This window comes from Marmota monax, unplaced genomic scaffold, assembly GCF_021218885.2.
Source record: "Marmota monax isolate L192 unplaced genomic scaffold, Marmota_monax_Labrador192_F-V1.1 WCK01_AAM20220418_F8-fsc00078, whole genome shotgun sequence".
NCBI lineage: Eukaryota > Metazoa > Chordata > Mammalia > Rodentia > Sciuridae > Marmota > Marmota monax.
The window spans coordinates 1,050,605-1,075,228 of record NW_026694865.1 but is presented as its reverse complement, the minus strand read 5'-3'; the positions used below and the strand labels follow the sequence as shown (position 1 = coordinate 1,075,228).

Below are 24,624 nucleotides of genomic sequence, written 5' to 3'. Positions count from 1 at the left end.
GTCCTCAGAAATTAAGATCCAAAGAAACAGGGAAAAGTATTTATTTTTATGCTTAGGTTTAATCGCAAGTGGACACTCATGTAGAAGTGTGATGGGGTGTGATACAATGGTGATAAACTGGGGAGAGCTTAGTGAGACCTTTTTGTTCAGATTCTTCTTGGTGTCTGTGTTTTTATTCCTTTCTTCTGGTTATAGGGCAGACCCATCTGTATTGAGAGTCTTATTATATCCTTTCAGGGGAGGTAGGTCAGGTATTTTTTTGTGGCTTTATGGTAGAAAAGTGAGAGAATGTCAGAGAGTGATCTTCCTGCTTCTATATTTCTGTTTCCTTTGTTTTAAAATACTCAGTATACCAAAGTGCCATGTTTGTGTTCTTAGCCTGGCACTCTTTATTTTCACGGCCCAATGATAATATAAAATACTTTTTCCAAGATCATGTTTCATAGTTTTAAAATCTCCTTTGTCCTCTGTGATTTATTACCCACAATTAGTTCAAGTGTTAAATTTTAAGCATTATGTAGTTTGAGGGAATCTGGAGGAATTATAGAATCACAGAATATTAGAGCTTGAAATGACACTCAGAGATTAGCTCTCTCATTTTGCAGATGTAGAAATGGAGAGGTCAAGTGAATTTGGCAAATTCAGATGTGTACAAAATGTATGCAGTAGGAGTGTGCCACCATAGCACTTCACTGGGAAATGTGAGAAAGTTAGCTTATCATGCGTTTACATGGTTTTCCCTGTCAGGTGCTGCTGTTATCTCTCACCAACATTTCTTTACTACTTTCTGAGTTCTTTATCTAGCTTATATTGATTCTTTAGTACCACTGTCTTTATATCCTTGATTTAGTCTTTGGGTCATTTTCTTTTTAATATTTTATTAGTTGTTGGTGGCCCTTTATTTATTTTTTTATGTGGTGCTGAGAATCGAACCCAGTGCCTCACATATGCTAGGCAAGCGCTCTACCACTGAGCCACAACCCCAGCCCTGGGGTCAAGTTATTTTCTAAAGATATTTTTAATCTTCCTTTCTGGTTTTAAGCAGTATCTAAGTATCTCTTCCAACAATTTGAAATGGTCTCTGCATCTTTTGTTTTTTTCCTACTTCTACTTTTCTGCTTCTCTGGCTTCTAATAACTTGTGGGCTGGGGATGTGGCTCAAGCGGTAGCGCGCTTGCCTGGCATGCGTGCGGCCCGGGTTCGATCCTCAGCACCACATACAAAGATGTTGTGCTGCAGTCCGGCTGGGGCGGGGGGGGGGCATTTTGCAGACTCTAACAATGTTGTATCCGCCAAAATCTAAAAATAAAATAAATGTTAAATAAAATTCTCTCTCTCTCTCTCTCTCACACACTCTCTCTTTAAAAAAAAAGAAATAACTTGTTTGTTTTGATAACTTGTGCCTAGAAGACAAAATATGTCTGCCCTTATTTAGGGTCCCTTTGATCTTCTAATTATAAGGGACTTAATGACCTTCTACTGTATCCTTATCTCAGTGAAGTAAAAGCAACTCAATACCAACTCTTACTCCTTCTAATTTTCCATCTTCTTTTGTTGTTATTGTTTGTTTATTTGTTTGCTTTTGGTCATCTTTTACTTTATTTTTCATGTAAGGTAGCTAAATAGTACTTCTAAATAGTAGTAAACAGTTCTAGAACTGTTTGTGTTCTTGACTCAGAAAAAAAATGAGTCAAGATAACTTTCCACATCCTCCTAAATTGCTTATTTCTGATCCCTAAGACGTATGTCAGGTGCCCTCTAGCCAGCTGACTGTCATAGTAAGGGACATGTGAACAGTTAGGATGCAGATCTGAAGAGGATATTAGGAAACCTGGCAGAGAATTGTGGTGAAAAGGGAAGCACATCAGCCACTCTGTCTCTTCCTGTTTGTCTCAGGTGACTTCTTGCCCCTCCTGGTCAAGTCCATGAAGGTGTCTCCCTCCCACCTTGCAAGCCACTGTACCATATTTTAGTCCAAAGCAGTAAAACTACATACAAAAATCTTAAGCAATTACATGCTTCTAGGCTCACACAGCCCCAACAAAACTCTCTAAAACTAGAAAGACCCCTGCTCAGATTTTGTGTGTGAAATTGATGTTATTACCAAAGAACTCCCAACCCTACTTTGCTGTTAAAGTTCTTGCCTTCTAATTTTTCTGCCTTGACTACTCTCTGCTTATCCTCTCCAAATTTTCTGGTGTCCTCATGATCAAGGACTCATGAATAGAACTCTGTCTTCTTCTAGGATCATAGGACTATAGATATAAAACTCTGTCAGACTCTGGGATCCTGTGTTCCTTTCCTTTTGACTCCTTGAAATTTCTCATGTGAGGACTTGTCTCTGACACCTAAACAGCTGAGCCTTCATATAGTCCTGTAGTAGGGCCTTCATCCTGGCATCAGTAACATAATGTGGCCTGCGAAGCTGTGATATATTCCTGGAGGTCTGTAGCTACCAAGGTAAGGGGTGAACCTAGTCTATTTCTAGGTTCAATTTCTGTCCTAGAGAATTAAAAAAAAAAAAAAAAAAACATTTCAGGTTACATTGCTGTTAATGTGAAAATATTTAGCAATTTGGCAACTGACTAGGATTCTGAAAATTCTTCACATTAATACCCAATCTGACCAGTAGCCTCTTAGGTCAAATGATACCTTCATTTGCTTCTGAAGTCTTTAAAATTGGATCCATTTTTAGGATATTTCAGGTACTGGGGGTGAGGAGAGAATCCACGACAAAGGCAACTAATGAGAAGATTGCACGACGTCTCCCGGGTCTTTAGTTTTATTTATTGAGTAACAGACTACATTGATTCTCTAGATGTGAGAACTTTGAGCTAAAATAATCTCTATTATCCCTGGTGTATTGTTTTCAAAATGATAAAATATAATTCTCAGAAAACTAGATAGTAATCACAGACCAATATTTTAATTAGTTCTATAATGCAAAACCAGAAAGATGACAAAACTAGAGGCTGGGGATGTGGCTCAAGCGGTAGCGCGCTCGCCTGGCATGCGTGCGGCCCGGGTTTGATCCTCAGCACCACATACAAACAAAGATGTTGTGTCCGCCGAAAACTAAAAAATAAATATTAAAAAAAAATTCTCTCTCTCTTTCTCTTAAAAAAAAAAAAAGTTGCTTCTCTCAGCCTCTGTTTTCGCATTAGGAAAATGAAAGCTAATGTCTATTTCAGAGAATTGTGAAGATTTGCAGGATTTGATGTCCCTCTTTAAAAAAAAAAAGATGACAAAACTAGCTCAAAAAAGGGTAGAAGGAACTGATTATCAATGTTTTAGCAAGCCCTCCAGGTAAATATGATATACAAAGAACCTTGAGAACCATTGTTTTAGGGAATGTCAGCTTGGGAGCATTACATAACCCAATAAAAATCTTTGTTAATAGCTGAGGTCAGATTGCCTTAAGAAAGCTCGACTCTGTTGTAAGCCAAATATTTTAGTAGGATATTGTAATTTTTCTCCAAATGTTCTAGGTATTTTAAGAGTAAAGCAGGAAGAGGAAAACTTTTGTAGAATTTTTTATCTGGTTCCCACCAGATTCTTGAAACATTTAGTAAGGTAGAAATGTTTTTTGAGGAAGTAAATAATGACAACAGCAATGAGTAGTGATAGACACATGATAAGAAGGATAGATTGTGTGAGATTTTGTCCTTTCTTTGCCAATTCTCCATCTCTGTACTGAACAATGGTGGTAGGATAAGGTAGAGTCTCTAGGAATAAGAAAAAGTTGCTCGTATTCCTTGCTCTTATTGTAAGAAGAGTCCAGTTGGGGATAGTTAGACAGGTAAAGTAGATATAAGACAGGAATGAGAGGGATAATGGGTAAGCTTATAAGAGGGGCTAGAGGAGGCATTTTAAAGGTAAAAATGTGTTTTTCTTTTTTTAAAATAGGACCTTGCTATATTGCCAAGACTGGCTCTGAAATAAAAAGTTCTAATTAAATTTAAATGTTTTTACAAAGCAGGTCTAATAGAGAGCATTTAGATGGTGCATAATTGTGTAATAATTCTATAATGGAAAACCTTAGAACATTAAACTTATCCATTTAATTATTGTGGTCATTCATTTATTAAACTAATATTTATGGGCACTTACTTGGTACTTTACTGTATGAGTGCTGAGACTAGAGTAGAGAACATGTCAAAATTTCTTTCTTCTTTCTTTTTGAGTACTGGGGATTGAACTCAGGGACACTAATCACTGAGCACATCCCCAGCTCTATTTTTTATTTTATTTAGAGACAGGGTCTGAGTTGCTTAGGCCCTCGCCATTGCTGCGGCTGGCTTTGAACTCGACATTCTCCTGTCTTAGCCTCCCAAGCTGCTGGGATTACAGACGTGTAGCATTGCATCCAGCTTTCTTTCCTCTTGAAGTTCGCATTTTGATATGGTCACAGCGATGATAAAATAGTATACATGTAAATAAAATAATTTTAGGCAATGCTTAATGCTATAAAGTCCATTAAAACTGGGGAAGGAGAGCATAATGGGGATAGGAAGGATAGCTATTTTTAGATAGAATCATTTCTGAGATGTTTGAGCTAAAACCTGAATAATATGAGGTCATGAACCATGTGAAATTCTGGGAGAAGAACATTAAAACAGAAAAAACAGTAAGGGTAAATAATTTAAGGCAGAAATAAACCTGTCAAGTTAGAGGCACAGGAGAAAATGGCCCTGTGACTAGAACAGAGTGAGACAGTGAGCCTGTGGTAGAAGAAGCTGGCAGAAGAGTCAGCGGCCAGATGGTTCAATGCCTTATAGGCAGAAGTGAGGAGTTCAGATTGTATTCTTAGGTGAAGGGAACTACCTTGAGTCAGAGCTTTGACCTAAGGTTCTTAGAAATAGAGTTGCTTTTCTCTAAATGTACATTTTTATATCTTTCCTCCTAATGCACTGCATCTTTAAAATATAATTAAACCAAAGAGAAATATGTTGTTTAATACATACATTTATAACTATTATATGTATTTAGAGAGATAAGAGAGTAAATTAAAATATTAAAATGTAAATGCAAATATAAAATATGTGCAACTTAGCACGCTTTGCTTTACTGATAGATGTGACATACACACATTTCTCTTCAACTTATTGTACTTATTTTGATTTTCAGAATCAAGAAAATCTCAAATTTAGAGAATCTAAAAAGCCTAGATGTTTTGGACCTTCATGGAAATCAGGTATTGTTCAGCCCGTTTCTTCTTTTGAAACAATGCCCGAGAAATTTGGTATTGTAAAAGTTTTAAGAATCATACACTGAATTTTTCAAGAGTTACTTTACTGGGTCATTGAAATTAATAGGATATTAAGCTTATTTTTTTGCAAGATATGATAATTCATTAGCAGTTAATTGATTACAAAAACATTTGGAATCCTTATGGTTACAACTTAATTTTCTATTTATTTTTTTAGTAACTTAATTTTAATATTCACATTACACAACCCTAACTCAAGAACTAGAATATTACTGACTTTATGCTACTTAAGTGTTTTTCTTTCATTTTATAACCTTATTTCTTCATCAGAGGTAACCACTACTTTGTATTTCACACTACCATTCCTTTGTGGGTTTTTAATTGATTTCTTCTTGGTAAGGAATTGAAGGAATTGGTGTTTTATCTTATAGCACACTGTTTAAAAAACTATAACATAAATGAAACATTTTATAGTAGCAATGTTTTCTTAGGTTTATTTTAAATTATATATGTGAGAAATATAAGACATATTTCTGTTTTTCAAATTACGGTATATCTTTCAGAATTCATAGGAACTATCCAGGATCTTAAAAATGCACCTGGTAAATAAATGCCACCATTCAGTCTAAACATTACCAACCATTATGTTGATGAAAAATGCTCTATTTCTTGTTAGCTCACCTGTATTATATATCTTATATTTCAGCATGTTTGTGATATTCTGTGTATTAAGAATAAATTTTGTACTATATGAATTATTTCTCAAGGTTCAAATGAAAAATCTGGGTCTTGTTTCAAAATAGCTGAATCCAAAAAGCAAAAGTTTGGAATATTTCAATGCAAAGATGAATAGTCTTAGTGACCTTAGGTTTCTAAAAAGTTAGAAGATAAACTATTCAAGTTGACACAATTAATGTCTGGTTCTAAAAATTTAGCATCACATAGTAAAACATGAACAGAAATTAAGTGAATTTTTTTCTTTTGAATTTACTTCCATTGGAAATAAAAATCATTTAGCGCACATTATAAAATAAAACAAATTTGATATGTGGATATAAAGATGTTCTGAGGAATGATGATGGTATTCAGGAAATGGATTGGAGAATGGAAAAGTTGGAGAGGGGGATCTGTCTTCGGACAGAGAACAGTTAAGAGGATAATCATAGTAATCTTGGTGAGAAGTGATGGTGGCATAAAAGTAGTCTTAGTGGGGATTTAATAAGGACATAATTGAATAAGTGTTTTAAAAGTAGAAAAATTAAAAGATAGCATTTGGTATGACTTGAGGAATCTGAGTAGGTTGACTCTCAATTCTGATCTGTATTCTGTGTTTGTGTTAACTTTCTAAAGAAGGAAAGATTTATCTTGGCTCATGGTTTCAGAGGTTCTAGTCCATAGTAAGCTGGCTCCATTGCTTCATGGACTGTGATAAGAAGGGCATCGTGGCAGGGAAGGGGTGGTAAAGCCAAGCTGCTCACCTCATGGTGGCCATCAAGAGAAGGGAAGGAGCGGAAAAGAAGAGAGTGGGGACAATATATCCTTCAAGGACACTTCCATAGTGACCTATTTTCTCCAATTAGGCCCACCTCCTAAAGTTTCCTACCACCTCTCAATACACCAGCCACTGGGGACAAAGCCTTGAACACGTGAGCCTTTGGGGGACATTCCAGTTCTAAACTATAATGGTGTTGGTCTTTCTGATTTTGTTCTCTTAGGGATGCTTTAAGAAAGCACAAATGCTTCAATAAGACTCCATTTTTTCAGGGATATCTTTCTCAGGGATGAGGTGAAGACCCAAAGAAAGGATGAGGTGAAGACCCAAAACATCCTTTAGGGAACATCTCAGTGACCTAAAGATCTCCCTCTAGGCCCCACTTCTTAAAGGTCCACTGTACCTCTTAATACTACCTCCCTGGGGACCAAGCCTTTACATATGGACTCCTAAACCATAGCCACAGATCAAACAATTAGTACCTTCACTTTATATATTTATATCTTTCTTGAATTCATAGAATTTTATTTTACATATTTAAACATTGCTTCTTTTCCATTTATGTTTATTATAGTCACACTGCTTGTTTTCTATATTCCCATCTTATCTTTTTTCTTCCCGTCTCCGTTTTTTCTTTATATTTTGGGAGAATTTCTCAAACTTGTGTTAAGATTACTGATATCTTTTTCTACAATGTCTATTTTGCAATTTTACTAATTCCATGCATTTCAAATTGTATCACCTATTTAGTTTTGATATATTTTACTCTACATCTTATTATATAGTTGTGCCATCTGCAAATATTTATAACCTTGTTTGTTCTTTTCCATTCATTTTATATCAATTAGAAAAAAAATCAAAACAAATTTTAAACATAATCTCAGGTTACTTTATCTATTAGTGAATTTTTAATAAACACGTCATGTTTCTCTTGAAACTAGAGGAACTTAGATGGTGTTTCTTGAATGTAAAAACATCCAAATAACAACATGGAAACTGGATTATAAATCTAAAAAAAGTTCTCATAGCTAACATGTTTTTGAAGTGTTAGATAAAAATTTCAGATAATATTATGATGGCAGTACAAATGGACAGAATAATCTCTAGTGACTGAATTCTTTTTAATGTACATAATAAAAATATCATGATGACTCATTGTTACTTAAATACATTATATCAAGAGATTGATGAAGATTCCTTTTTTGTGTCATGCAAAAACATATCCTGTTGTGCTACACTTGCTATCTGTAAATAATGGGGTTTAAAATCTTGGTGATCTCTTATTACTTCATGGTGATGAACTCAGACTCCTCTGCTGCAGTTCCGTGCTGATGTACATATGCATATTTCATGATTCAAGTCCTCTTGTTCTAAATATTTAGTGTCTAGCATATTGCACCCTGACTAAGCACTATCTATCTCCTCTCTTAAACACTTCTAATAAAACAGCGTCCATTCTTACCTTCCACCGGGGATCATGGTTCCTTGAATTTTTCCATTCAGACTCTTGACTGCTCTCAGGATCTTGTAGTATAATAGAGTTAACATTAGTATAGTATAATATAATAATAGTATAGTATAATAATAGTATAATAGAGTTAACAAGGGGAATTTGGTGTCATTCTTTTCCTTGCCTTTTCTCTAAGAGGAAAGACTTCTTTGTAAAAACAATGTGAGCTTATGCCTTGGGCTCATAGTAAGTTTCTATTTGGCAGATAGTACATAGCCTTTACAGGACCTGGTAGTGTTGGGTACTTAGAACTCCTCCCAATTGTAGACCGATTGATTTTTTTGATGAAATTTACTTGAAATATTTACTGTGGTCAAATTGTAATATGTGATCCTTTAGTTGAATGATTTCTTTTATCTATTAGTGAATATCATCTACATCATAGGAAATTGAAAATAGAGTTTAAAATGTCTTCATATGAACTTGTTACTAAATGTCACTAAATACAATGACTTTGAATGTTTTATTTGTTTTTTATAATGTATATATTTATGAGATATGCTAATCATTTCTCCCTTATTTTTTTTTAACAGATTACCAGAATTGAAAATGTCAACCATTTGTGTGATTTGAGAGTTTTGAATCTTGCCAGGAACCTTTTGGGTCAAGTTGATAATCTTAATGGACTGGATTCACTAACTGAACTTAACCTGCGACACAATCAAATCACTTCTGTGGTGAGTGTTAAAATGGAATCAATATGTGCCCTTTAAGGAAATTATACAAACATTACAGCATTGCTTTACACAAAGTTAGAATCTAAAGTTATTTATTTTTCTGAATTTAAATTGTGGGTATAATTATTAAGTTTTAAAATATGTTGATTTGGAAAATAGTAAGTTTTCCTATTTTAAAGGACATATGTGTGTGTGTGTGTGTGTGTGTGTGTGTATAATAGAAACAGAAGTATTATCACTAAATGAATCAGCTATCACTAAATGAATACTGAATCCTTTCTTGTTTTGTCATGGGTAAGAATGAGAAAGAAGGAAGGTTATTGGTGAATGATAGGATTGATGAATTAAGAAATTTTTGCAACAAGGAAGAAAAGGCACAGAGAGGAGAAGTGGGGTTGTGGAGATTCACATTAACATGCGTTGTGGTTTTTTTAAGAGGCTGCTTGATAGAGTGGAAAGAACATTGCAGAGGGTATAAAAGGCCTAGTTCTGGTCTCAGCTTCACTTCTAATTATGTGATGTTGGGTAGATAACATATTCTCTGGGCCTCAGTTTAGTTTTTTCTAAAACAAGGACATTGGGCTAGATTGTCTTTAGGGTCTTACTGGCTTATTGATTCTGAAAAAACACTTAACACGTTTTCTTTATTTAAACACTGTAAAAAAAAAAAAAAAAAAAAACCAAAAAACTACTCTCTGGTAGAGTTGAAGCACCTTGTAAAGGCACAATCTAACATAGCTCTTTCAAGATGTTGAGTTCCTTAGTCAAGACTTAAGTGTGCTATAAGTAGTATACTGGAAAAGGTTGAGACAGAAGATGCCTTATCTCTAGTTTCATTTTGAAGTTTTCTCAGAAAATCCAGGCCATGTAATGCTCATATCTTCTAGAAGGTTAGAATCATTTCAGACTCTTCTTTAAGACATGGATTTATTCTAGAACTTATAAATGCTATTTATCCCTCCCTAGATAGGGTATGAATATTGGAATTGGACTACTTATCTTAAAAGACATGTATATAGGTTAATCTTTTGCATTGCTACATCTCCAGAAACTGCTCAGTCAGGACTTAATCTGTCCTCAGAACACTGGGTCTGGTAAGAATCCAAAACAGAAATCTATCAGCCCTAGCACTTTCCTGTCTATATTTTGGCTTTCTTTTGGAAAGTACATAATACACATCCTGGAAATTGCTTACTAGATTTCCCATTGAGTATTATCTTTAATCATTACTGTTATAGCTTAGGCAGCAATAATGTCTTATGGAAAGGAAATTGTATTAATTTCTAAAAATTAAAAAAAAAAAAAAAACGGGGTTGTGGCTCGGTGGTAGAGCGCTTGTCTAGCATGTGTGAGGCCCTGGGTTTGATCCTCAGCACCACATATGAATAAAAAAAATAAAGTAAAAAAATCATTGGCAACTAAAAAATATTTTAAAAATAGACAGTAGTAAGTATTGTATATATTACGTAGCTGTCAGAATGATGGGTATGATACATGTTCATTATATGAAATTGTGAATATAAATATAAAGATAATCTGAGGATACAATATTTTTTCCTTTCCTTGGGGCAGTTATCACACTTAATGTTTTTTTCTTTCATGATTTTGATTTTTTTTCAATGACTGTTAATGCTTAAATGAAGGACCACATTAAGTAGTGGCTGAATATTCTGTGCAGCTGAACAATTCTTTTTTTTTACCATGAGAATACTCTCTAAAATAATCAGTGGATTGTGTGACTTTTGAATCCCACACATTGGCCTTTCGTTTAGGGTGAGTGAAAGAGGAAAAGCAGGTTCACTGTGTAATTGCCCAAATAAGAAAGATTTGGCTTTGGGGGATAGGTAGACTTTAGTTTCTCTTGTGCCAGGAAAAACTGCCATTTCTTCTTCTTTTCCCTCTGATTGTGTTGTAAAGTCATTAACTATCTCCATAGGTAAAATACCCACACTCTCCCAACCTATCTTTACTAATAATTCATTTTGTTTAGAGACAGTTCTGAGGCTTCAGCTAAGGAGTTCTTCAGGGAGCTTCTCTGTATGTGCTTTATATAGATGATATGAGTGGGAGCCGGGTAGATTTGTTTGTGTTCCAGAAATAGCTGTTGAGTAGACAGACCTTCAATTACACACCTACTTGATTTGTCATAGTTAACTACAATCTCTGCCTGCTCTTTGTCTGTCCTCACTCTCATCATAGATTAAGATGGCCTTCTGTCAAGAAAGAATGTCTGCATCAAGTGCAATATCTCCCTGCAGTTTTAAACCACAGTTCTCTCCACTCAGAGTCTCTAAGATCCCATCAGCTTTCCAGCTAACTGAAATTTCATCAAAAATGTTGGCCTGTGAAGGCATCTTTCATTTTCATGATTTTTGTGAATGTACTGATTTTAGTGTGTTTTATATTTCTTTACCCATTGCCTACTTCACCATCATGAGGAGAAACTTCTGATTTTTTTTTAATACTGGGAATTGAACCCAAGGACACTCAACCATTGAGCCACATCCCCAGCACCTCTTGCCCTAGCCTTTTAAAAAAATTTTCGTTTGAGACTGGGTTTCCCTAAATTGCTTAGGGCCTTTCTGAGTTGCTGAGGCTGCTTTAGAACTTGCAATCCTCCTGCCTCAGCCTCTCAAGCTACTAGGATTACAGACATGTACCACTGTGCCTGGCCTGATGTTTTTGATATAGAATAGTTATTGTTTGTTTGTTCATTTGCCAATCTTTCTCTTGAAAATTTTATACATGTCAAACTATCTTTTAAGCTTGTATGGTTCCTTCCACATATGAGAGAAAAATTCAACCTTTGATTTTCTGAGCCTGACTTATTTCACTTAGCATGATGTTCTTCATTTTCATCCATTGACCAGTAAATGTCATAATTTTATTCTTCTTATGGCTAAGTAAAATGCCCTGGTATATGTTTATATGCTACAATTTCTTAATGCATTCATCTGTATTGTCAGGCATCTGGTTGATTCCATAATTTGGCTGATGTGAATTGTGCTTCCTTAAACATTGAGATAGCTATATCACTATAGTTGGCTAATTTTAGTTTATTTGGATAAATACCAACGAGTGGAATAGGTGAGCCATATGGTGGTTCCATTCCTAGTTTTTTGAGGAGTCTCCATATTGCTTTCCAGAGTGTTTTTGCTAATCTGCAGTCCCACCAGTAATATACAAGTATACCTTTCCCCCCATATCCTTGCCAGAATTTATTATTGTTTGTATTCTTGATAATTGCCATTCCAACTAGAGTGAGATGAAATCTTTGTGTAGTTTTGATTTGTATTTCCCTGATTGCTGGAGATATTGAACATCTTTAGTATATTTGTTGGCCATTTGTGTTTCTTCTTTTGAAAAAGTCTTTGTTTAGTCTTTTGTCCATTTATTGGTTGGGTTGGTTTTTGAGTTCTTTATATATTCTGAATATTAATATTAATACCCTCTCAAAGAACCAACCTGCTGCTGCAGTCTGGCTGGGCACAAAATAACTGAGCCACCACAAAAGCCTTGTAGATTTAAACAGCAACTCTTTATTCCCGAACTCTCACCGGCACTCTACACACACGTTCTGGGAAAATACACTCCCTCCACCAGGCTCTGCGTACCAATACTCCCAGAACCCTGCGAGAACTCAACGGGAACTCCAAGAGCGGGCGCCTGAGGCAGCAGGATACGCCCTAATCCTGGATCTGCCCTATTCCCAGCAGGATCCACCCTAAACCTGGAGCCACCCTATTCCCAGCAGGATCCACCCTAAACCCAGAGCCACCCTAATCCCTGAGCAGGGTCACCTTTCAACCCAAAATGCCATGCTTCATTCCTATTTAGCTATGGCTCTCAGCATCTCCCCCCTTCTGATTAATAAAACAACAAGCAATGTGGCTTAGGGACCATGCCTGTTAGGTTGTCCAATTCAATATATGGTTCTTACCCGTCATTGGATGAGCTGACCTCAAGGCGTCAGCCTCCTGTCTTAGGTTGGTACCACTGCAATTGGATCATACCCGTCACTGACTACTGGTCCAGCATACAGCCATACTTGTGGATAGGCCTATGCACCAGTGAGGGGGTAAGGTTCTTTGCCTCACCTCTGTTGGCCCCCAAATTTAGACCATCACTAGTAGAAGGGAGGAGGATACAGAAATGCCACTACACCAAGCCAATTGACGGCTCCTTTGGAAAAATTGCGTAACTGGTGACACCATCAGCAAAGATATGCCAGCACTACCACAATTCACTGCACCAACAGATAGTTCACAATGCATACAAGTGATACATAGTCCAGGCAAGTTCTGCAAGCAGTTCAAAGTGGAGGAATCTATCAATATGTCCATTTCCTCCCAAAGTAAATCAACTCCTTGACTGAGTATTACTTGTTGAGTTATTATTCATTGATGCATCAGTTTATACAGTTTACTGTGATAGCTATCATAGAAGCTGTAGTTTGGTTTTATCTTTGTCTTCACTGGCACTGGGATGAAGATAGGAATTCTGGCAATGATGCTAAAAAGAAATTATGTAACATTCCAACAGGTACTAAGAAAACAATTTTCTGAACAATTTACATTATCCTGAACAGAATTATTAAATATAATGAAAAGGAAAGGTGAAAGTAAACAAACAGATCTGTTAACCTCCTTATTTGTACACATATTAAAACAATCCTCAACAGCTGTTTACCCAATTTAAATTAAACCATTAAAATCACGTGAAAAAAAAAAGGCTGACTGCCTAGAGGTCAGCTCATCCAATGACGGGTAAGAACCATATGTTGAATTGGACAACCTAACAGGCACAGTCCCTAAGCCACATTGCTTATTGTTTTATTAATCAGAAGGGGGAGATGCTGAGAGCCATAGCTAAATAGGAATGAAGCATGGCATTTTGGGTTGAAAGGTGACCCTGCTCAGGGATTAGGGTGGCTCTGGGTTTAGGGTGGATCCTGCTGGGAATAGGGCGGCTCCAGGTTTAGGGTGGATCCTGCTGGGAATAGGGCAGATCCAGGATTAGGGCGTATCCTGCTGCCTCAGGCGCCCGCTCTTGGAGTTCCCGTTGAGTTCTCGTGGTTCTGGGAGTATTGGTACACAGAGCCCGGTGGAGGGAGTGTATTTTCCCAGAACGTGCGTGTAGAGTGCCGGTGAGAGTTCGGGAATAAAGAGTTGCTGTTTAAATCTACAAGGCTTTTGTGGTGGCTTGGTTATTTTGTGCCCAGCCAGACTGTGGCAACCTGCAAAGATTTCTCCCATTGTGTAGGCTTTTTCTTCATGCTCTTAATTGTTTCCTTTGCTGTGCAGAAGCTTTTTAATTTGATGGCATCCCAATTATTAATTCTTCATTTTATTTCTTGAACTTTAGGGGTCTTGTTAAGGAAGTTGGTGCTAGTACCAATATGATGGAGTATTAACCCTATGTTTTCTTCTAGCAGTTGCAAAGTTTCTGGTCTAATTCCTAAGTTTTTGATCTATTTTGATTTGACTTTCATGCAGGTTGAGAGATAGGGTCTAGTCTATTTTCGTTCTTTACATATGGCTATCTGGTTTTCCTAGCACCATTTGTTTAGAAGGTTGTCTTTTCTTCACCAAATATTTTTGGCACCTTTGTCAAGTATTAGATGGCTGTAAATATATGGATCTGTCTCTGTCTTCTATTCCGTTCTGTTGGTCTTCATGCTTATTTTGATGCCAATACCATGCTATTTTTGTTACTATAGCTCTGTACTATAACTTTAGGCCAGGTATTGTGATGCCTCTTGCTCAGTATTGCTTTGGATATTCTGGGTGTGTAATTCTTCCAGATGAATTTAAGGATTGGCTTTCTTTTTTCAAATTTGATGAATAATGTCACTGATATTTTGATGAGAATTGCTTTAAGTGTATATATTGCTTTTGGCAGTATGGCCATTTTGACAATATTAATTCTTCCTATCTAAGAATGTGAGGCTTTTAATTTCCTAAGGTCTTCTTCAATTTCTTTTTTTCTACAATGATCTACAGTGATCTTTTACCTCCTTAATTAGATTAATTCTCAAGTATATTTTTGAAATTATTGTGACTGGAATGGTTTTCCTTATTTTTTCCTCAGCAGAATCACTGTTGAAGTATAGGAAGTACATTGATTTATGGGTGTTAGTCTTGTATCCTGCTACTTTGCTGAATTCATTTATCAGCTCAAGTCTTCTGGTGAAGTTTTTTGGTTATTTATATGTAAGATCATGTCATTTTCAAAGAGAGATAGCTTGACTTCTTTTCCTATTTCTATCTCCTTAATTTTCTTCTCTTACCCAATTGCTCTGGTTAGTGTTTTGAGAACTATATTGAATAGAAGTGATGTGTGGTACTTGTCATGTTCCTGATTTTAGAGGAAATACTTTCAGTTTTTCTCCATTCAGTATAATGTTGGCTTTGGATTTTTCATAGGTAGTTTTTATAATGTTGAGGTAAATTTCTTCTGTGTCTAGCTTCTCCAGTATATTTTAACAAATCCATATATTTACAGCCATCTTCTTCATTATTTTTAATGAATGGGTGCTGGATTTTATCGAAGGCCTATTTTGTTTCTATGAGTTGACCATGTAATTCTTGTTCTTAATTCTATTTAAGTTGAATAAATAGAATATGTTGAATCATCCTTGCATCCCTGGAATGAACCCCAATTGATCATGTGTTTATGAATGTGGTTTTATTTTATTTAAAAATAAAATTATATTATTTAAGAATTTTTTCATCTGTACACATTAGGTGTATTGGTCTATAGTTTTCTTTCCTTGATATATCTTTGACTGGTTTTTGTATCAGGGTTAGACTGGCTTCATAGAATATATTTGGGAGTGTTTCTTCCCTTTCGAGTTTATGGAATTATTTGAGAAAGACTCCTGTTAGTTTTCTTTGATGTTCTGGTAGAACTCATCTGAAAATCCACCTGGTCCTGGGCTTTTCTTTGTTGGAAGGTTTTTAATTTCTATTTTGATTTCATTACTTGATAATGATCTGTTTAGGTTTTCTATATCTTCCTGGTACAATTTGGGTGGATAATATGTGTCTAGAAATTTGTCAGTGCTTTCTAGAATTTTCCAGTTTATTGGAGTATAAGTTTTCAAAGATCCTCTGGATTTCACAAGTGTCTGTGGTGATATCGTCTTTTTATCTCTAATTTTGTTTATTTGGGTCTTCTGTTTCTTTTGATTATGGCTAATTGTCTTCTACTAATTTTGGAAATAGTTTATTCTAACTTTTTTAAGGACTTGCAGTAAAGCATAAGATTATTTATTTGGAATTACTCTACTTTTTAATGCAGGTACTCAATGCTATAAATTTTCCTCTTTTATTTTTTAATTGGTTAAATTTTTTCTTTTAGAACTACTTTCATACTATCCCAGAAATTTTAATGTGTTATATCTCTGTTCTCATTTGCTTCTGAGAATTTCTGATTTCTTCTCTCATTTTTTCTTTGATCATTCTTCATTTCAAAGAGTCTTTTTATTTATTTATTTATTCATTTATTGGGGAGGTAATTATCCTGTTTAACAGAAAGCATGGAAGGACAGCAATCCTTGCTCAACAACAATTCTCCCTTCCAAATTCATCCGTACAAAATGAACCTAGTGCTCTAGGTTCTAGTGTTGTAGGTTCTAGACTTCTTCAGGAGAGTTTTTGCCTTCTGGTCCTCCTTGCTGTGGCTGCCCAGAAGGGCAACAGTAGTATTTTGAAAATGAGGATAGAGGTAGGTTTAACACTCAATCGGCCCTGGAATGACTACCCCTACTGCATCATTGCCAAGCTTCTTAGGCAGTTTTCTCCTACTTACACCTAAATCACTCAGCTACTTGACCCTACAGTGCTGTTTCACATCCATAAATTTAATGCCTTAAAAACCTGTAGTTAAATCATATATCTTGAATCATAACAAGTAGAGACAGAAATTCTTCCTTTGAAATACTCCCCCATATTTAATATTTTGTAAGTTGGGCTATAAATTTAAATATAGCTAAATGCACTTATGGTAGGTGTACAGTCTAGTGAGTGTTGACCAATTCAAGCACCCATGTCCCAATCAAGAGGAGGGGTGGGAAAAAAAAGAGGTGGGGTGGGATTTTATCACAACTTTCAAAGAGTATTTTTAAATCTCCATTTGTTTATGTGGTTTCTGTTATTTTTTTGCTGTGATGTCCAGTTTCATTCCATTGTGATCTGATAGGATACACAGGATTTTGTCAATTTTTTGTTTGCTAAGACTTAAATTGTAACCTAGAATATGGTCTGTTTTGGAAAATGTTCCATGAATTGCTGAGAAGAAGGTAAAGTCAGCTGTTCTGGAGTGAAGTATTCTGTGTAAATATCTATAAGGGCTATTTGATTTATAGTATTATTTAGGTTGTAAATGTCTATTGATTTTATGTTTTGATAGGCTGTCTATTGGTGATAAGGATGTGTTGAAATCACCCAGTATTATTGAGTTGTGATCTATTTGAGATTTAATGTCAAGGAGAACTTTTTATATATATAGTTGGGTGTGCTGTCATTTGGGGCATATATTTTTACTATTGTTATATTTTTTCATTAGATTGTTCCATTTATCAGGATGTTGTGGCCTTTTTTGTCTTCTCTGATTAATTTTTGCTTGATACCTACTTTGTCAGATATGAGAATAGCTCCTGCTTATTTTCGGACTCTATTTATGTGGAATATTTTTTCTGTATTTTTACCTTCATCCTGTGAGTGTCTTTGTCTATGAGATGAGTCTCTTGCAAACAGCATATAGTTGGGTCTTGTTTTTTATGCATTCTGCTAATCTGTGTCTTCTAATTAGGGAGCTGAGACAATTTACTTTCAGTGTTAGTATGACTTTGTGTAGTTTTTTGCTGTTTTAATTTTTTGCTATATTTAATTATATATTTATATTTAATATTTAATTCTGTCTTGATGTTCATTTAGTAGATTATTCTTCTATTGATCTACCTCTATTTGGGAGCTTTGGGTTTTGTTTTTGGGTTCCTCTGTGTGCAGCTTATCTTGGAGTATTCTTTGTAGTGTTGACTTGGTGGTCATAGATTCTTTTAGCTTATCCTTGTCATGGAAAGTTTTTTACTTCCCTTTCAAATTTGAAAGAGAGCTTTGCTAGGTATAGCAATCTAGGTTGGCAGTTGTTTTCTTTCAGAGTTTAGAATATCTCATTCCAGGCCCTCTTTGATTTTAGGGTCTGAATTGAGAAGCCAGAAGTAGACTTATTGGTTTGTTTCTAAATGTGACCTGATGTTTCTCTGATAGCTTTAATATTCTTTCTTTATTTTCTATGTTAGGCATTTTGATTATTATGTATCTTGAGCAGCTTCTTGTTGATTTGATCTATTTGTGGTTCTGTATGCTTCCTGTATGTGGATGTCTCTCATTTCTGATATGAGGAAAGTTTTCTGTTACTATATCATTGAAAATGTTCGTAATGACTTTAACTTGTTTTCTTTTATTCCAGTGATTCTAAGGTTTGGTTCCTTGATGTTGCCCCACAGTTATCTTATATTCTGGTCATGTTTTATTACTTTCCCCTTTATTGCATTCTGTATACTCAAGTTTTCGTAGCTTCAAGGGCTAATGTTCTGTCTTCAAGGGCTGAAGTTATATTTTCTATGCAATCTAATCTGTTAGAAATGCTTTCAAGTGAATTTTTAATTTGATTAATTGTGTCTTTTATTTCTAGGAGTTCTGATTATTATTTTTTTTCTATATTTCTATTTCCTTATTGAAATGGTCTTTCATCTCCTATATTTGCTCTCTTGATTCATTCATTAGGTCTTCTTTGTTCATTGAATATTTTAATGATAATTTTTTTATAATCTGTCTCTGAAATTTCATCTCCTTCCATATCTATGGGATCCTTTGTTAAGGAATTGTGAATTTCGGAGGGATACTTGTTTGCCTGTTCCCTCATGTTTTCATAAGTGTTGGATTTGGGCAGCAATTGAGATGGTTTTCCTTTTCGGTCTTACACACACGTCCTTGTGTGTAGTTATTTCTTTTGTTCTCGGATTTCTCTCTGTTCTTGATGTATGAGTACAAGTCAAGGGGTGGAACCTGAGTTCCTCCTTGGGTGTGGTTGTTAGTTTGGGGTATTTGTCTCTCCAGTTCTTTGAGTTGAAGTAATATTAAAGCTTAGATCATGTGTGGGGTGAGATTCACTGTTGTTTGGCAGACTTTGTTCATTAAGGTCAGTCTCCTGCTGGGTGTGAAGGCCAAGGCATGAGGATTGCAAGTTCAAAATCAGCCTCAGCAACTTAGTGAGGCCCTGTCTTAAGATTAAAATGGGGGTGTGGTTCAGTGGTTAAACGCCCCCTGAATTCAAGTCCTGATACCAAAAAAAAAAAAAAAAAAAAAAGTCAGTTTCTCTTACATAGGTTCCTCCAAGCCAAAAAAAAATTTTTTTTTAAGTGCTCTGCCTATTCTCCATCTCCCCTCAGTGGCCACTGCCATGGCTGCCGGCTAAGCTTGTATATCTGTAATATTTTATTTCTTTTATTTCTGAGTTTGTGTCTATAGTTTTTCTTACAGTCTAGTACTAAGTTTCAGTGAGTTCCTTTTGTTACCCACCTCACTGAGGAGAGCAGTCTTTTCACTTTGTAAGTCTTGTGCTGGGGACCTGCTGGGAAGTGCATCCTTCCTCTAATCTGCCATCTTCTTCCCTGCTCTATTATGTCTTCAAAGCTATTAAGATTCCCAGCCTTCTCTTCCCTTTACTTCCCTTTACCCTTTCTCCTTTGCCTTACCCTTTGTCCTTCCCCTTCTTTTTGCCATTTCTTCTTCCCTCTCTGCCTCCTTCCTTCCTTCCCTGTCTCCCTTCTTTCCTACCCTTTAAAAAAATAACTTTGTTTGTATGTTTTTCTATATATAGCCTAGAAATAGACTATCAATTTTCATGAAAAACTCTACTGTTCTGTTTGAATTTCTTTGAATTTGATGACATGAATCAGTTTAGGATACTGAGTCTTCCAACTTCTTTATTGATTTTTATACTTTTCTCCATAGTTTGCTTATATTCTTCCTGTTAGATTTCTTTCCAGATAGCTTATGCTTTTTGGTATTATTGTAAATTTTTTGGTAAGAAATAGATCTCTTACTATTGCTACTGTAAGGAATCACAGTTGATTTTGGCTCATTGATCTTATGTCAACAACCTTGCTGTGAACACTTAGTTCTAATAGTACACCAGCAGATTATCTTTGATTTTCTGTCTAAACTATTGTAACTTTTTGCAAATAATAATGAGTTTCCCCTTAATCATTATACATTTTTGCTATGTATTTGAATGTTTCCCTCCCAAATTAATTATGTTGAAACCTAGTCACCAATGTGATCATATTAAGAGGTAGTACCTTAAGAGGTCATTAGGTAATCAGTTATATTGCTATATACTTCAGTTTATATTTCCTAAAAATAAGGACTTCTCTTATATTACACAGACTGGTGCCTGTAAAAGTGGTTTGAGAGAGCTTGTTCACCTCTTCACTCATATGAGGACACATAGAAGATGCCCTCTATGAGGGATGGCCCCTCACAGTACACTGAATGTGATGGCACCTTTGGATTTTACAGCCTACAGATCTGTTGAGCACTGAATTTCTGTTGCTTATAAATTATGCAGTCTAAGGTATTTTGTTATAGCAGCTTGAAAGAATTAAGACAGTTTTATTGTTTCTACTTGTTTGAGCTAGGAAAACCTCTAATACAAAGTGGAACAGAGAAGTAAAAATGGATGTTCTTCCCTATTCCTGATTTTAAAGGAAACACATCACTATCTATGTTCACTAGATGCCAGAAATTATCTTCTATTTTAGGTTTGCTTGGAGTTTACATTTTTTTTACACATTAAGATTAATCATATAGGTTTTTCTTATTTAATTACTAACTTTGTAAATTATTTTTCAAGATTTTTAAGTCATTCTATCATTGTTGGTCTTATATTATGGAACATATTTCACATACATTTTTTTTCCTGGAAGCTTTTTGGCTCATATTCTATTTATAATAGCTATATCTATGATAATAAACAAAATTGGTCTATAATTTCTTTTCCTTTTATTGTCCTGGTATCGATGCTTCTGCCCTCATAGATTAAATTGATACTTGCTTCCTGTTTGTATATTATCTGATTTACCATTTTGGTTTTCTATTTGATATAAGTCTCAATTTAAATGAAATAAGGATGATTTATTCCTTGGATGTTTGGTAAAACTTATCTGTAATAGACTGGATATTGACTCAATGATTATAATAATTGTCTATTTTGATGCTCTTTTAGTTTTCTTTTGTCCAAATTTACACTTTTTTTTCATTTTGTCTCTATCTGTAGTTGTGTCCCCTGTCAGTTCTGATAATGTTATTTGCATTTTTCTTAATTAATAGTGTTTATCTTACTAGTAGTTTCCAAGAACCAACCTACTAGTAGTTGAACTTTTTAATAACCTTGTAAAATATGATTTTTTTGATTTTTATTCTCCCTTCTGTTCTCTACTTTCTTGTAATGGATAATTGACATTTTAGTTATCAGTCTTCGATTTTCTAACATAAGCATTTAAGACTCTACTTTTTCCTCTGAGAACCACTTTACTTTCTGCTCACAGGTCTTGAATTTTTATTGCATTCAGTTCTAAATATTTTCTAACATCCATTATGATATCTTCTTCATCTATGTGTTTTTTGGAAGTGTATTTGAAAATTTTGAAAGGTATGGATTTCTTATTCTTTTTAAAGGTATTATTTTCTGATTTAATTGTATCATGGCTAGTGATGTGGATTATATGTAATTAGTTCTTTGAAGTGTACTGAGGTTTGCTTATTGCCTAATATGTGATCAATATTTATAGTAAGTGCTTACTCTTAATATATTTGTCTAGTATCAATATATTTTTCTTACTGTCAGTATATTTGAAGCTATGTTGTAGGTGCCTACAAGTTTGAAATTGATATGTCTTCCTGATAAATTCCTTTCATTATTATGTAATAATGCTAACATTACTCACTTCTTATTGAGCAAGAACTTTATGAGAATGGGCTCTGTGCCATGCACTGTGTCCTAGGCACTTGGGATATATACTTATTGCTTTAGTATTTGTTTAATTTAATGTTAACACCAGCATTCTTTTGGTGTTTTTTTCCTGGTATATCTTTTATGTTTTAATAATCTTTTTAAAGATTTTAATTTGACATAATTTCAGAAAATATTACAATGTTATAAAGTACCCTTAACCCAGATTCTGTTAACATTTTGCATAACACTCAGTTAAACATGTCCTCTTATTCATGTGAAAGAGTAGCTGAGTCTTTGTATTTCATGATATTGACATTTATGAAGAGTACTAGCTTGAGACATTTTAAAAGTAGACAATTTGTAGACAATTTGAGCTTGTCTAATGATGTTTCCTCATGATTAGATTTAGCTCATATCCTCTTGGCAGGAATATCACAAAAGTGATGCCAGTTTATTCTTAGTGTACCCCATGAAATATTCTTATAAAAGAAATTTTTTAGTTATAGTTGGACATGATACCTTTATTTTATTCATTTATTTATTTATATTTGTATGTGGTGTTGAGGATTGAACCCAGTACCTTGCATATCCTAGGCAAGCGTTCTACCACTGAGCCATAACCCCAGCCCTGACATGAAATATTCTTTAAGTTTCAACCTTTTTATTATACAGGATGCACACCTCCTTTTTTAAAAAAACACATGATCTGAGAACCAGTCCTTAAATGAGAGGGCATACTTGTGATTACTGTTGTATTTAGGTTTATTAGCTCAGTATTTATGTTTCATACTTGTTCCGCTTTTCTTATGCCTTTTTCCCCTTGTGCCTTATTTTGGTTTGATGGTATTTTTCTGTTCTTTCTTATACACTTTGTTTTTAAAATATTTTAAAATACACACTTGATTAAACCATAGAATTAACACAACTCTATCCTTTCTCAGATCAGTACCTTAGAAACATTTAATTCAGTAACCGCTCCCCTCTTTCATGTTAGTGTTGCCTAATATTTTCTTTTTACCTCTTAACCCTCAAATCAAACATTTTAATTGTTATTTTCAATCAGTGCTTGTTTGGGTTAATCCACATGCCTATTTGGGCCTATTACTCTTTTCACTATTGCAGTCATTTTTTCTTCCCAAAAGATTTCATTTATAAAAAATTCCTTTAACACTACTCTTGTGATAATAAGCTCTCTCAGTTTTTTGCTTATAAAAATAACTTATTTGGTTTTTATTCATGATTGGTGATTTGGCTTGGTTGACAGTTATTATTCTCCCAGATGTTTGAAGATCATATTCCATTGTCTTTGAGCTTCTGTTATCGTCATTAAAATGTCTACTATCTTCCCATTCTCCCCCAGAAGGGGGTCTTTTTCTTTTCCTGATTGCTTTTGAGATTATAAAATTTCTTTTTAAAGTCACAATGATCTGTTTAGATGTGAAACTATCATATTTCACCAATTTGAGGCATATGTTTTTCCATATTTCAATAAGTCTGAAATCTGGATTTGTCTTAGACTCAGTGGCATCTTAAAATCACTGTTTGACAGAACTTGGTTATATTTGTTTATGCTATTGTCATTTCAATGGTTTTGAATTTAATCACATTTTGGAATGTATTTTAAAAGAACATATCATAGTATGACCCTGGGATGAAGCATTACTCTATTTTCCAAAAGGCATGGGAATAGAGCAGGAAAGTAATCTATTATTAGTGAAACTAATATTTTTTTTCATTGAAAGTGACTGCAATTCCACCCTGTCTGGCTAGTTAACTTAAAATCAAATATTTTAAAAAGAAGAGAATCATGTATTGATGGAACTCTGGTTACATTTTATTACAGAGCCATGTTTTGAGAGGTTGTCTATTACATGCTAATCAATACGATTAAAGGCAGGAGAAATTGAGAAAACTCTTCAAAATACATGAATGAAATTTTAAAGTAAGAAGCTGTGTGAACAGTTCATGTTGACACTTGCTTTATCTTGTAATAGCAACATATACAGAATGAATGTCAGTAGCTTGGAAGAAAATCTTGTAGGCAATAATGTAGGACACTTAGGTTATCATCATCAGTGTTCTTAGCAGAAGACAATAATGTGTGAAAGGCATAGACATCATTATTTGAAAAGTGACATGGAAGTTTAACTATAAATGTGGAACTTTTGTTTCATACTTTATTGAGGTATAATTTAGGTGCAATAAATTGTACAATCTTAAAAACTGAATAGTTCAGTGATTTTTATCACTGATCTGCATCTATATTTTCAAATATTGCACCTTCCACATTCTCTCTGCTAATTTAATACCTAGTAGATATAGTGTGGGCATTCTCATTCTATCTTTTGTTTTATTTATTTATTCCTTCTAATTTATTATACATGACAGCATAATACATTTCAATTCATAGCGCACAAATGGAACACAATTTTTCATTTCTCTGGTTATACACAAAGTAGAGTCACACCATTTGTGTCTTCATACATGTACCTAGGGTAATGATGTCCATCTCATTCCACCATCTTTCCTACCCCTGTGCCCCCTCCCTTCCCCTTCTTCCCCTTTACCCTATCCAAAGTTCCTCCATTCCTCCTATACTCCCCTCCCACCCCCATTATGGATCAGCATCCATTTATCAGAGAAAACATTTGGCCTTTGGTTTTTTGGGGATTGGCTTACTTCACTTAGCATGATATTCTCCAACTCCATCCAT

The 24,624-nt window shown here is 34.8% G+C and overlaps 1 protein-coding gene across 4 annotated transcripts in view; it reads left to right on the top strand.

Annotated features, from left to right (window-relative positions):
- Lrrc49 (leucine rich repeat containing 49) overlaps positions 1 to 24,624 on the top strand; it is a 153,360-nt gene that overhangs the window by 15,624 nt on the left and 113,112 nt on the right. For all 4 annotated transcript variants that reach the window (XM_046426599.2, XM_046426598.2, XM_058573284.1 and 1 more), the window contains 2 exons: positions 5,128 to 5,194; positions 8,745 to 8,888. In XM_046426599.2, coding sequence (XP_046282555.1) covers positions 5,128 to 5,194; positions 8,745 to 8,888 — 211 coding nt within the window. The remainder of the gene's footprint in view (positions 1 to 5,127; positions 5,195 to 8,744; positions 8,889 to 24,624) is intronic.